At 43.6% G+C, this 13,092-nt stretch overlaps 1 protein-coding gene across 1 annotated transcript; it reads right to left on the bottom strand.

Annotated features, from left to right (window-relative positions):
• Positions 1 to 504: 504 nt before the first annotated feature.
• LOC106582672 (inhibin beta B chain) lies at positions 505 to 12,885 on the bottom strand. The gene is made up of 2 exons (XM_014165966.2): positions 12,047 to 12,885; positions 505 to 3,337 (listed from the first exon to the last, which is right to left on the bottom strand). Exons 1-2 carry the CDS (start codon positions 12,492 to 12,494, stop codon positions 2,535 to 2,537), a joined length of 1,251 nt encoding a protein of 416 aa, XP_014021441.1. The 5' UTR covers positions 12,495 to 12,885; the 3' UTR covers positions 505 to 2,534.
• Positions 12,886 to 13,092: the final 207 nt, after the last annotated feature.

Consider the following 13,092-nt stretch of genomic DNA (forward strand, 5'->3'; position numbering starts at 1 on the left):
CTACAATTCTCCACACCAACTCATATTACATCATCCCATTCTGAATGATGTCTTTGCTGTCAATAAAAATATATATTCCACTGTGCCATAAATCCATGTTTGAATTATACTGTTTACAACAATAACAAAAATATGCAAATATTGATTTATGGGACAGTGGATATTTTTTTAAACAAAACTGAGTGCAGAGAAATCATTCAGAATGGGATTCTGATGTAATATGAGTTTAGAGTTTGTTTTTTGTAACATGCTTTAAACATTTTCATAACGCATTGTAGTCAAAAAGGCAAGTGATGACTCAGCAAAATGTGGACAACCAATTTTCTATGTAACAAAACAAAATACCCAAAAAACTACAAGGACAGAAAGAGTGAAAATAAGTCCACATGTAAATATTTTAGAATTTCCCCTTTAAGTTGCAGGGTTGTGTTGTTCTTTGTAAGCATTTTCTTTCTGGTAAAACAGGAAGTGCAACTCCTTGAGAAATCAATAACGTCATCAGTGTCAAGTCAAAAATATTTATTTGTTTTGTTTAAAATACATTTTCAATAGAATTACGGAATACAGTACAATAAGACATATAAAAAAAGAACATTTATTAATACAAATTATTCAAAATATCATGTAATATAAAATGACAATAGAATCTACTGGAATTGATATTCAATCAAAATGCTGGTGTCATTATCCAGTTACAGTATAGAGAAATTCTGTTTATCACAGATACAATATGAAGTTATATCAAGGGCCACACACTGTACATAAAGCAAGGGCTTACGAAAATAACCTGATAACAATATTTTTGCCATTATCATTGTTTTTAACATGCAGTGACTGAGTGCCAAAAATAGGAAAAGGCAGTAGAGAACAACCCGTTGCAGAATCTCATAAATATACAGTAAGCCGATAAAGTGCTCATGAAGAAATCATTGCCAATCATGAAAGTTATGTGAGGCTTTCTGTTTGGAAAAACATTCACTTTTTGGTCTCACAATCAACGGTATTAGTTATCATCATGGTACATTCCAGACTGCAGTACATGTTCCCTATGGAAGGATGGCTCCTCAATGTGACATACATTAAGCTCTAGGACAGGAGGACAGGAAGTGCTTGCAGAAAAACAATATAATGTTCTATCATTCTAATGTTCTAAGAGCCAGGAAGTGTTTGCTATAGGATCCTGAGGGTCATGCTAGCATATCATACTGCAATGCAATATGGGGACTTTTGCGCCATAGTCCAGGGTAGGGTAGGAAAGTCTACAGTACAGTATACACTGTTACTGTCAACCACACACAGATGAACACCATTAAGAAAGCAGCAAAGAGGTTTCAGCTTTAAACTTATCATACACACACATTATACCCATTTAGTGTAAACATTATAGCACGAAAACAAAGATAGACAGATACTTTATTTGCTTGAATGGATTAATCTAATGTGCATCAGCCCTAAACTTTAGATTTTGGAAAATGCAAACTCCAATGTTCCTTGGAGCATGCACATGCTTGCTGACCTATGTGTTTCATGGACCTTCACGTTCGCTGACACTGTGGCAATAGCTAAATGTTTGCTTGTACAGCTGAGTAATAACCTTGAGTTCATGCCGTCAAAGCCAGGCTGTTGCCTAACTGATTATCTGAGCAAATAATACAGTGCAGATGCTGATGAAACAATTTTTAACCTATCCACATCAGATATCTGCTCCTGTCTGGGTGGCTCCCCAGGAGTGAGATCTATTCCGATTATTTTAAAGCTTTTACTGCTGTCTTGTGTTGTATAAATCATCAGAATTGCATGAGTGCAATTGCATGAGTCTCTAGAACGTAGCTCCTCTATGGATCTCAAGAAAGTTTAGAATTCAGAATCAGAACACCCAATTTGCCTTCTAAATTACAAAACAGTGGGGAAGTCCAAATGCTCTGCAAGGTATGTAACTATACTCGTAATGGACTAGAAGGCAACTTTAAAATTAGTTTTTTTTTTTTTTTTTTTTTTTTACACTAGTGCGTACAATGGCACTGTATTATGATGGGCATTCTCAGTCGGATATGTATGTGGGATATGTGTGGAAGAAACAAAGTAAAAGAGTAAGCTCTGCTCCATTTCCCTTAGGTCCAGGCACTGACTGCATAAATCTTACTGTGTCTTTCTTAGCTCACCTCACGCTCACCAGTAATACAAAACACAAAGTATAAAAGGAAATACAATAATAACAGCTCGTAGTTTTACAGTAAATTTTCAAAAAGGAATAAAGGCGATATATGAATCTCTCTCCTCTTTCTGTCGTGTGCTATCTGTGTATGACCAATTGACTAAACAAACCCTTTGAGCACTCAGTACTACTATTGGCATTCAAAAACCCTCTATCGAATTGATGAAGACGGAATATCTTAAATTCTATACTGCATGATCGTGAAGTATGTATGTATGTGTTTGCATCTGTCTGTGCATGTGTGACACGTTCAATCTAGTCTTCTCAGACTAAAAGCATAACTAGCTGAATGTCTTGTCTTTCTCTTTCTTCTCTTTCTTTACGTACAGCCGCAGGACTCTACGATCATGTCAGGGACGTCGGTCTTGACGATGCTGTGCTGTGAGTTGAAGTAGACCATAGACAGAGGCCTGCGCTGGATGGGCACACAGCAGGAAGACACTGCTGTGTTGATGCCGTTGGCTTTGAGCTGGCTGAAGACTGTAGCGTGGAAGGAAGACGCGATGCCTGGAGACCCAGCCAGGGCCTGGGGACACTGGCCCATACAGTAATTCATGTGGTACCCTTCTGGAGCTATGATCCAGTCCTGCCACTGGATATCCTTGAACTTGACGTAGAAGTCCTTCTTGCAGCAGACCGTAACATCATCTCCGCACTGCAGGGACCTCTTCTGGAGGATGTGTTTGGGGTCCTCGCGGAGCCGCACCTGGGCCACCATGAACGGCTGGTGGGCCATGTCCATGGTCTTATCCAGCTCACATAGGTTCTGGCTAACGCCATTCTCCCCGTCTAACCCAGTCTCTGCGCAGGTGACTTCCAGCTGTAGCAGCCGCTGGCCCCCGTCCATGAACGCTTGCAGGGTGTGTGTAATGGGGAAGGTGTACCAGTTGCTCTTCTGCACATCCAGGATCTTCTCTAGGAGGAGGGTGCGGTTGGAGAAGCTTTCCCCAGGCCCGGAGAGGTAGATGTGGGCTGTGATGGTGGGGCGGGGCCCCGAGTTAGGGGCGTCAGAAGAGCGGACGTACAGCCACAGGGCTGACTGGAGCACCTGAATGCTGTGGCCTTGCTCCTGCAGGAACTGGAAGGTGAGGTGTGGCTGAGCACCAGTAGTGTCCATCTCATCTAGATCACAGAGAGAAGATACAGAGTGTGAGGATTGGTTTGTCATTTCATTACAATAAACAATATACCCGTAGGTGTATATATAATTTACTGTAAACCACGTGTCAAACTCATTCCATTGAGGGCTGAGTGTCTGGGGTTTTCGCTCCTCCCTTGTACTTGATTGATGAATTAAGGTCACTAATTAGTAAGGAACTCCTCACACCTGGTTGTCTAGGGCTTAATTGAAAGGAAAAAACAAAAACCTGCAGACACTAGGCCCTCCATGGAATGAGTTTGACAGCCCTGCAGTAACCCCATACCAGTCTTTCAGGGTAGTTCTAAGTGATGCCAATATTTTTCATATAAGTTCACAAGTCACAGCATGTTATTTATTTAAGCAAAGATACAATCTCAAAATACGTAATATATCACACTAATTGAAGTGTCCTGGATTTACCTTAACTATGTTACTTCATCCAGGTTCAAAATTGAAATCAAATCATTAATCGTTTCAATTGGAATGAGGTCAAATAGAATGAAGTGAGCTAAAGCTTGAGGTACAGATGTCGGATCTTAATATTTAATTGCAGGAGGAAAATAATCCTGGAGGATTTTAATGGACATGTAATATTTAGAATTGCCACCAGGGGGCAGCTGGAAGCAATGTTTGGAGCCTATACAATAACTTTGACCACAGGTTCACTGGGTGTCAGTTCAAGTAGCCTATGTAGGCTACGTGCAGGCTACAGCAGGTCTCATGTGAATTCTTATGTGGAATATAATAAATTGGCAATGTTTGTAGGGGGAAGATGTATTTTTCATTAGGGAAAATCGTTTTTTTTAGATAAATTATTTTATTATATATTGAAGGCAAGCAATAAGCGAAATAAATTCATGGTTATCTCAGGTCCAGCGGGTACAGACACTGACAATGGCACACATATGCCAGAGTAGGCATGGCTTCAAATCTGGCCCACTACTGCCCTTTAAATTTAAGGAACTAGTACTTTACTAGTTACTCTCTGAAGGCTGTACTTTTACTCAAGTAATTTCTGAATGAAGCAACTTACTTTTTACTCTGTTACATTATACCAAATAACTTCAGTTACATAGTCAGATGTTTTTTTTTTTTACACATTAATCGATACTATTGGTTCCCCTTTACATCTGTATGAACGCTTCACAACCCCTTGACCAATGAAATGTATTCAAAAGTGCTCGTCATCAAAACTCTTCAGTCCATTGGCTCTCAAAGTTGTCCGTCAAACCAAGTTTTATATCCAGGATATTTTTGTTCTTGGGTTCTTAGCCAGACGCGATCAAAAGAAAGTTACACTTTAATTACCTTCAGCCTTTGTAATATTATAGATTTCTGGAGTAAGATAAATATTTATAAGATATATTTCTGCTGTTGAAATTGTGTTTCGTGGACTAGTTAACTCGTTTTGGCTAATCCACAATCTGACAAAGTTTAATCTCCTGTTTTTAGCTCCCCATATGATCTGTTTGTTGGCCAACTAGCCAACTTGTCATTGGCATAAAGAGTGAACAGATTAATCGGATGTGTGTGGCAATAGCTAACTAGCTATCACATTAGGTTGCCAAACTGGCTAAGATAGCTAGCTGCAGTGTCAACCATGTAGCTAGCTAATGTAAACTAGATCAATGGGTCAGCGTTAAATCCGTTTTTTTTGGGGGGGGGGGGGGAGGGGATTTTTATTTACAGCTTGTAGCGGCACAACCGAGAGGGAGGAAAATGGGCCAGGCAAGAAAAGAAAATACCCTTCAAAGTGGAAAGGACAGGTTCGGAAGTAGGAGGGTAAATCCAGTTTTGTCTAGAAGGGATACAGCTTTTGTCAAAAATGTACTTTATGTAGCAGGTTAGGAGGATTAGGGTTACATTTAGTGTTAGCTAAAATGCACAAAAAAATATACTTTTAACTTAAATTTTATTCCATGGTGAAATGTGTTTGATTTGCATATTAGTAACATGATTCAAAGTGAAATTTCGGTATTGATTGTTTGACTGTTGTAACATTTGTAACAATTAAACATCACACTTGGTTAAAATCTTTTTAGTATGAATAAATGAATAAATATAAATGAAATTATATGGTGAAATATATTTTCATTAATGCTATTGAAATCGTAAAATTATTCCAATGTATCGACTACCATATACAGTGCAAAGTATTCAGACCCCTTGCCTTTTTTCATTTTTTTACGTTACAGCCTTATTCTAAAATTGATTAAATAAATACAAATCCTCAATCTACACACAATAGCCCATAATGTCAAAGCAAAAACTGTTTTTTAGAAATGTAGAAATTGAGCTCAGGTGCATCCTGTTTCCATTGATCATCCTTGAGATGTTTCTACAACTTTATTGGAGTCCACCTGGGGTAAATTCAATTGATTGGACATGATCTGAAAAGGCAGACACCTGTCTATTTAAGGTCCCACAGTTGACAGTGCATGTAAGAGCAAAAATCAAGCTATGAGACTGAAGGAATTGTCCGTAGAGCTCTGAGACGACAGGATTGTGTCGAGGCACAGATCTGGAGAAGCGTACCAAAAAATGTCTGCAGCATTGAAGTTCCCCAAGAACACAGTGGCCTCCATTCTTAAATAGAAGAAGTTTGGAACCATCTAGAACTGGCCGCACGGCCAAATTAAGCAATCGGTGGAGAAGGGCTTTGGTCAAGGAGGTGAACAAGAAACCGATGGTCACTCTGACAGAGCTCCAGAATTACTCCCTAACTATAACATTTTCCGACAAGATAGAACTGCCAAAGTGGGCGGAGTAGGAATCTACTGCAGAGATAGCCTGCAGAGTTCTGTCATACTATCCAGGTCTGTGCCCAAACAATTCGAGCTTCTTCTTTTAAAAATCCACCTTTCCAGAAACAAGTCTCTCACCAGTGCCGCTTGTTATAGACCCCCGTCAGCCCCCAGCTGTGCCCTGGACACTGTATGTGAATTGATCGCCCCCCATCTATCTTCAGAATTTGTACTGTTAGGTGACCTAAACTGGGACTTGCATAACACCCCGGCCGTCCTACAATCTAAGCTAGGTGCCCTCAATCTCACACAAATTATCAAGGAACCTACCAGGTACAACCCTAAATCCATAACCATGGGCACCCTCTTAAATATCATCCTGACCAACTTGCCCTCTAAATACACATCTGCTGACTTCAACAAGGATCTCAGTGATCACTGCCTCATTGACTGCATGCATAATGGGTCCGCGGTCAAACGACCACCCCTCATCACTGTCAAATGCTCCCTAAAACACTTCAGCGGGCAGGGATTTCTAACCAACCTGGCCCAGGTATCCTGGAAGGATATTAACCTCATCCCATCAGTAGAGGATGCCTGGTTGCTCTTCAAAAGTGCTTTCCTCTCCATCTTAAATAAGCATGCCCCGTTCAAAAAATGTAGAACTAAGAGCAGATATAACCCTTGGTTCACCCTAGACTTGACTGCCCTTGACCAGCACAAAAACATCCTGTGGTGTTCTGCATTAGCATCGAATAGCCCCCGCGATATGCAACTCTTCAGGGAAGTCAAGAATCAATATACTCAGTCAGTTAGAAAAGCTAAGGCTAGCTTTTTCAAACAGAAATTTGCTTCCAGTAGCACTAATTCCAAAAAGTTTTGGGACACTGTAAAGTCCATGGAGAATAAGTGCACCTCCTCCCAGCTTCCCACTGCCATGAGGATAGGAAACAATGTCACCACCAACAATCTACAAAAATGTAATAATTTTAATAAGCATTTTTTCCATGCTTTCCACCTGGCGACCCCTACCCCGGCCAACACCTCAGCAGCAAGAGCGGCAAAATCTGGATCCCTACAAATCAGCTGGGCTAGACAATCTGGACCCTCTCTTTCTAAAATGATCCGCCGAAATTGTTGCAAACCCTATTACACCTCTCTTTTGTATCGTCTGAGATCCCTAAAGATTGGGAAGCTGCTGCGGTCATCCCCTTTTCAAAGGGGGAGACACCTTAGACCCAAACTGTTATAGACCTATATCCATCCTGCTTGCCTTTCTAAATCTTTGAAAGCCAAGTTAATCAACAGATCATCGACCGTTTCGAATTCCACTGTACCTTCTCCACTATGCAATCTGGTTTCCGAGCTGGTCATGGGTGAACATCAGCCACGCTCAAGGTCCTAAACGATATCATAACCGCCATCGATAAAAGACAGTACTGTGCAGCCGTCTTCATTGACCTGGCCAAGGCTTTCGACTCTGTCAATTACCGCATTCCTATCGGCAGACTCAATAGCCTTGGCTTCTCAAATGACTGCCTCGCCTGGTTCACCAATTACTTCTCTGATAGAGTTCAGTGTGTCAAATCGGAGGGCCTGTTGTCCGGAAGTCTGGCAGTCTCTATGGGGGTGCCCACAGGGCTCAATTCTCAGGCCGACTCTTTTCTCTGTTTATATCAATATGTCGCTCTTGCTGCTGGTGATTCTCTGATCCACATCTACGCAGACAACGCCATTCTGTATACATCTGGCCCTTCTTTGGACACTGTGATAACAAACCTCCAAACGAGCTTCACTGCCACACAACACTCCTTCCGTGGCCTCCAACTGCTTTTAAATGCTAGTAAAACTAAATGCATGCCTTTCAACCGATCGCTGCCCGCACCCGCCCGCCCGACTAGCATCACTACTCTGGACGGTTCTGACCTAGAATATGTGGACAACTACAAATACTTAGATGTCTGGCTAGACTGTAAACTCTCCTTCCAGACTCACATTAAGCATCTCCAATCCGAAGTTAAATCTAGAATCGCTTCCTATTTCACAAAAAAGCCTCCTTCGTTAATGCTGCCAAACATACCCTCGTAAAACTGACTATCCTACCAATCCTTGACTTCGGCGATGTAATTTACAAAATATCCTCCAACACACTACTCAGCAAACTGGATGTAGTCTATCACAGTGCTGTCCGTTTTATCACCAAAGCCACATATACTACCCACCACTGTGACCTGTATGCTCTCGTTGGCTGGCCCTCACTACATATCCGTCGCCAAGCCCACTGAGTCACGTCCTGACCAGTATAGGGGCTATTTGTTATTGTAGGTTGGTCAGGACGTGGCAGGGGGTGTTTGATTTATGTGGTTCAGGGTGTGTTTTGTGTATGTGTTTAGGTAGAGGGGGTATTTGATTTATTAGTCCGGGGTTTGTTAGTCTATGTTCTATGTTAGTATATTTTCTATGTTCTATCTAGTCTTTTGTATTTCTATGTGTAGTTAATTGGGGTTGGACCTTCAATTGGAGGCAGCTGGTTATTGTTGCCTCTGATTGAGGGTCCTATAATTAGGAGTTTGTTTTCATGGGTTTTTTTGTGGGAGATTGTGCTTGTTTAGCTGTATGCCTGACAAGACTGTCCAGTTCGTTTGTGTTTTGTATACATTTATTGTGTTTCCCTTCTTCACCAAATAAAAAGAAGATGAGTATATATTTTCCCTCTGCGTCTTGGTCTTTACCCTACGACACCCGTGACAGAATCTCCCACCAACCACGGACCAAGCAGCGGAGAAGGGAGCAGCAACAATGCCCAGTAAAATCATGGACATGGGAGGAAATTCTGGATGGGGCTGGACCATGGCACCAGGCTGGGGAATATCGTCGCCCACCGGAGGAGATAGAGGCAGCCAAGGCGGAGCGGCGTTGGTATGGGTAGTTTGGCGGGGACAGGATTGAGCCGCAAGCCAACTCCCCGTGCTTATTATGGGAAGCAACTGGAGAGGAGAGTGACGGAGTATGCGGAAGTGTGCACGATCTTGCCCATGCGCACGCACAGTCCGCTGCGAGCGATCCCAGCCCCTCGCAAGTGCCGTGCTAGAGTAGGCATCCAGCCTGGAAGGAGGATGCCTGCACAGCGCATCTGGCCACCAGTGCGCCTCCTAGGCCCAGGCTACCCTACGCCTGCTCTAAGCACGGCAACCATCAGGCCTCTGCACAGCCCAGTTCGCCCTGTACCAGCACTCCGCTTGTGCAGGGCTGCTATTTCCATCCAGCCAGGACGGGTTGTGCAAGAGGAGTGCTCCAGACCTCCAGTGCTTACCCATGTCCTGGTGTATCCAGTTCCTGCTTCTCATGCTGACCCTGAGGTGTGTAGTCTGGCGTCTCCTAAATCAGCACCACGCACCAGGCTTCCAGTGCGTCAGCCCAGTCCAACTCGTCCTGTTCCTGCTCCCCGCACTAGCCCTGAGGTGCATGTCCCCAGTCTGGTACCTCCACTACCAGCCCCACGCATTAGGCTTCCAGTGTGTCAGCCCAGTCCTAGTCCAGAGTGCCCGGCAACAGTACCTCGTCCAGAGTGCCCGGCAACAGTACCTCGTCCAGAGTGCCCGGCAACAGTACCTCGTCCAGAGTGCCCGGCAACAGTACCTCGTCCAGAGTGCCCGGCAACAGTACCTCGTCCAGAGTGCCCGGCAACAGTACCTCGTCCAGAGTGCCCGGCAACAGTACCTCGTCCAGAGTGCCCGGCAACAGTACCTCGTCCAGAGTGCCCGGCAACAGTACCTCGTCCAGAGTGTCTGGCAACAGTACCTCGTCCAGAGTGTCCGGCAACAGTGTCTAGTCCGGCACCGAGTGAGACGGCCTACTGTCCGGCACCGAGTGAGACGGCCTACTGTCCGGCACCGAGTGAGACGGCCTACTGTCCGGCACCGAGTGAGACGGCCTACTGTCCGGCACCGAGTGAGACGGCCTACAGTCCAGAGCTCCTAGAGTCTCCCTACAGTCCAGAGCTCTCAGAGCCCAGTCTAGGGTCTTCAGTGACTGGCCTCAGGCAGAGGTATGCAGTGGGGGTGGTTTGGTCCGGTAGGGGATTAAGGCCTGAGCCTAAGCCACCTCCACTGTAGGAGGTTTGGGGAGGGGGGGTGTAGCACAGGAGCCGTCGGTGATGGCAGCCACCCTCCCTTCCCTCCCTTTAGATTTGAGATGTATTTTTTGGGGGTTCTTTTTGGTTATTTGTGTGAGGTGCATCCGGGGTCTGCACCTTTGGGGGGGGGGGGGTACTGTCACGTCCTGACCAGTATAGGGGCTATTTGTTATTGTAGTTTGGTCAGGACGTGGCAGGGGGTGTTTGATTTGTGGTTCTGGGTGTGTTTTTTGTGTGTGTTTAGGTAGAGGGGGTATTTGATTTATTAGTCCGGGGTTTGTTAGTCTATGTTCTATCAAGTCTTTTGTATTTCTATGTGTAGTTAATTGGGGTTGGACCTTCAATTGGAGGCAGCTGGTTATTGTTGCCTCTGAGGGTCCTATAATTAGGAGTTTGTTTTCATGGTTTTTTTGTGGGAGATTGTGCTTGTTTAGCTGTGTGCCTGACAAGACTGTCCAGTTCGTTTGTGTTTTGTATACGTTTATTGTGTTTCCCTTCTTCACCAAATAAAAAGATTAGTATATATTTTCCCGCTGCGTCTTGGTCTTTACCCTACGACACCCGTGACACACTGGCTCCAGGTCATCTATAAGTCTTTGCTAGGTAAAGCCCTGCCTTATCTCAGCTCACTGGTCACCATAGCAACACCCACTGATAGCACACGCTCCAGCAGGTATATTGCACTGGTCATCCCCAAAGCCAACACTTCCTTTGGCTGCCTTTCCTTACAGTTCTCTGCTGCCAATGACTGGAACGAATTGCAAAAATCTCTGAAGCTGGAGTCTTATATCTCCCTCTCTAACTTTAAGCATCAGCTGTCAGAGCAGCTTACCGATCACTGCACCTGTACACAGCCAATCTGTAAATAGCACACCCGACTACCTCATCCCCATGTTATTACTTACCCTCTTGCTCTTTTGCACCCCAGTATCTCTACTTGCACATCGTCATCTGCATATGTATCACTCCAGTATTAATGCTAAATTGTAATTATTTTCGCCTCTATGGCCTATTTATTGCCTACCTCCCTACACTTCTATATTTGCACACACTGTACATAGATCTTTATATTTTTCGTTTGTGTTATTGACTGTACATTTGTTTGTGTAACTCTGTGTTGTTGTTTTTGTCACACTGCTATGCTTTATCTTGGCCAGGTCGCAGTTGTAAATGAGAACTTGTTCTCAACTGGCCTACCTGGGTAAATAAAGGTAAAAATAACATAAAAAATTTAATACAGAGATTACAGAGGAGTATAGTGTGCAGTGATGTGTCCTTTATTGAGCAGTGGTGGCAAATCTTATGGCGGAATATTAAAGAACATCTAGCAGCTCGAGAGCACCCTTTCCTGCCGATGTATAAATTACATCTCTGTAATCTAGCATGGATAGGATGGCCATCTGATTAATAAATACAATAAGAAAGGAAGCATATTAAACTAAATTGAGGGTCTTCAATTTAAGTTCAGAATAATACAAAATGTTCTGAGACCAGTTTGAATCACTAAGTTCATTTGAATTTCCTGACGCATCTGGAAAATTATTGCCAACAAAATAGTGATCAAGTTAAGATTAGACATCTGTAGGCCTACCTTGATATTCCCCAGTTCTCAAGTCAGGGTTTCAATGTAAATGTCTGAGCTCAGTATTTTAATTGACATGGCTTATTTCAATTTTTCCAAAAGCGCATTCGATTCACTCAGTAGTCTACATTGGAGGTAATAACCAAACACCAAATAAAGTCCATAAGAAAGTAAACAATAGTGACACTAGTGTAGGCTACACTATAATGTTCAAAATAACTTAACTTACCCATTTCTGCGAAGCTCACGATTTCATATCCCTGATCTTTTGTATCATTGATCTTAATTTCAAGTTCAATGGTGCCGTCCGGTCTGACTCGCCCCGCGTGCAGTTTGCGGAGAGCCGTGATAAGCGCAGCGCGGGACACAGTCGAGGTGATGTTCGGTCTCTCTTTCAGGTGCAGCTTGTTCAAGATCTGTTGCTTGGCGATCTCAACCAGGAGCCTCTGCTCCGAATCCTTCTCCATCGGCGGAATGCCACAAGACGCGCAGCCAGGCGTGGTCCCTGCGGTGGTCGCAGCCTCCAGTCCCTTCACCAGCAGAGACGTCATCAATGAAAACATTAGAAATGTGGAAGAAGAAGAGAATAGCATGTTGGTGGGCTCTCTAGACACATGGATACTATGTATTTTAGAGGCAGGCGCAAGTGTAAGATCCGATAATATTAAAGAGGGCATGTTTGAAAAAGTTGTTCTTCGAGTTGCTTTGGATGCTGATATATTTGCATTCAACAAGTTCCTGAACTGTTCCAGTCAGTGGGACCTTGTTCCTGCAGGTGGATACCTCGAAGACAAGGATGAGAGAGCGTGAGTGGTACTTCAACACCTAATGATGCTCCACATAACCGGGGTAATCCACCAAAGGTTGTGACACTTTATAGGGACACACCAATGAGCGCTTCAAGGAAATGAGAGGCACTGTATCTGACTCTCTCTGACAGGACACACACAAACACAAAAAAAGCATGGCACATGCGCTTTAGCGCACAGTGATCAATTTGGCCACATTATTACGCACAGTGCTTTGAAGGATAAGAGAGGGTATATTATCGATCACAGTCATCACTACACTATATCACCGAATAATAAACTCCAGTTGCCAAACACTTATGGCATGCCACGTAGACCAGTAAGCTTAAGCAACTTTGACGCGTCATTATTTGAATAATGGCATGGAGCCAAGGTATTACTCAGCGCGACGCGTCACGAACTGTGAACTTTACCCCAGGTAATTATCCCTCTTTTTACTCAAGCTCCGTCTGATCAGATAGCTTGA

This window comes from Salmo salar, chromosome ssa22 (assembly GCF_905237065.1).
Source record: "Salmo salar chromosome ssa22, Ssal_v3.1, whole genome shotgun sequence".
NCBI lineage: Eukaryota > Metazoa > Chordata > Actinopteri > Salmoniformes > Salmonidae > Salmo > Salmo salar.

Bases quoted from the DNA above. Each gene is read 5' to 3' on its own strand.
- LOC106582672 (XM_014165966.2), bottom strand. From the start codon at position 12,494: ATGCCCTCTTTAATATTATCGGATCTTACACTTGCGCCTGCCTCTAAA. The intron at 3,338-12,046 runs GTAAGTTAAGTT...TCTGTGATCTAG, and splicing joins CGTGAGCTTCGCAGAAATGG to ATGAGATGGACACTACTGGT.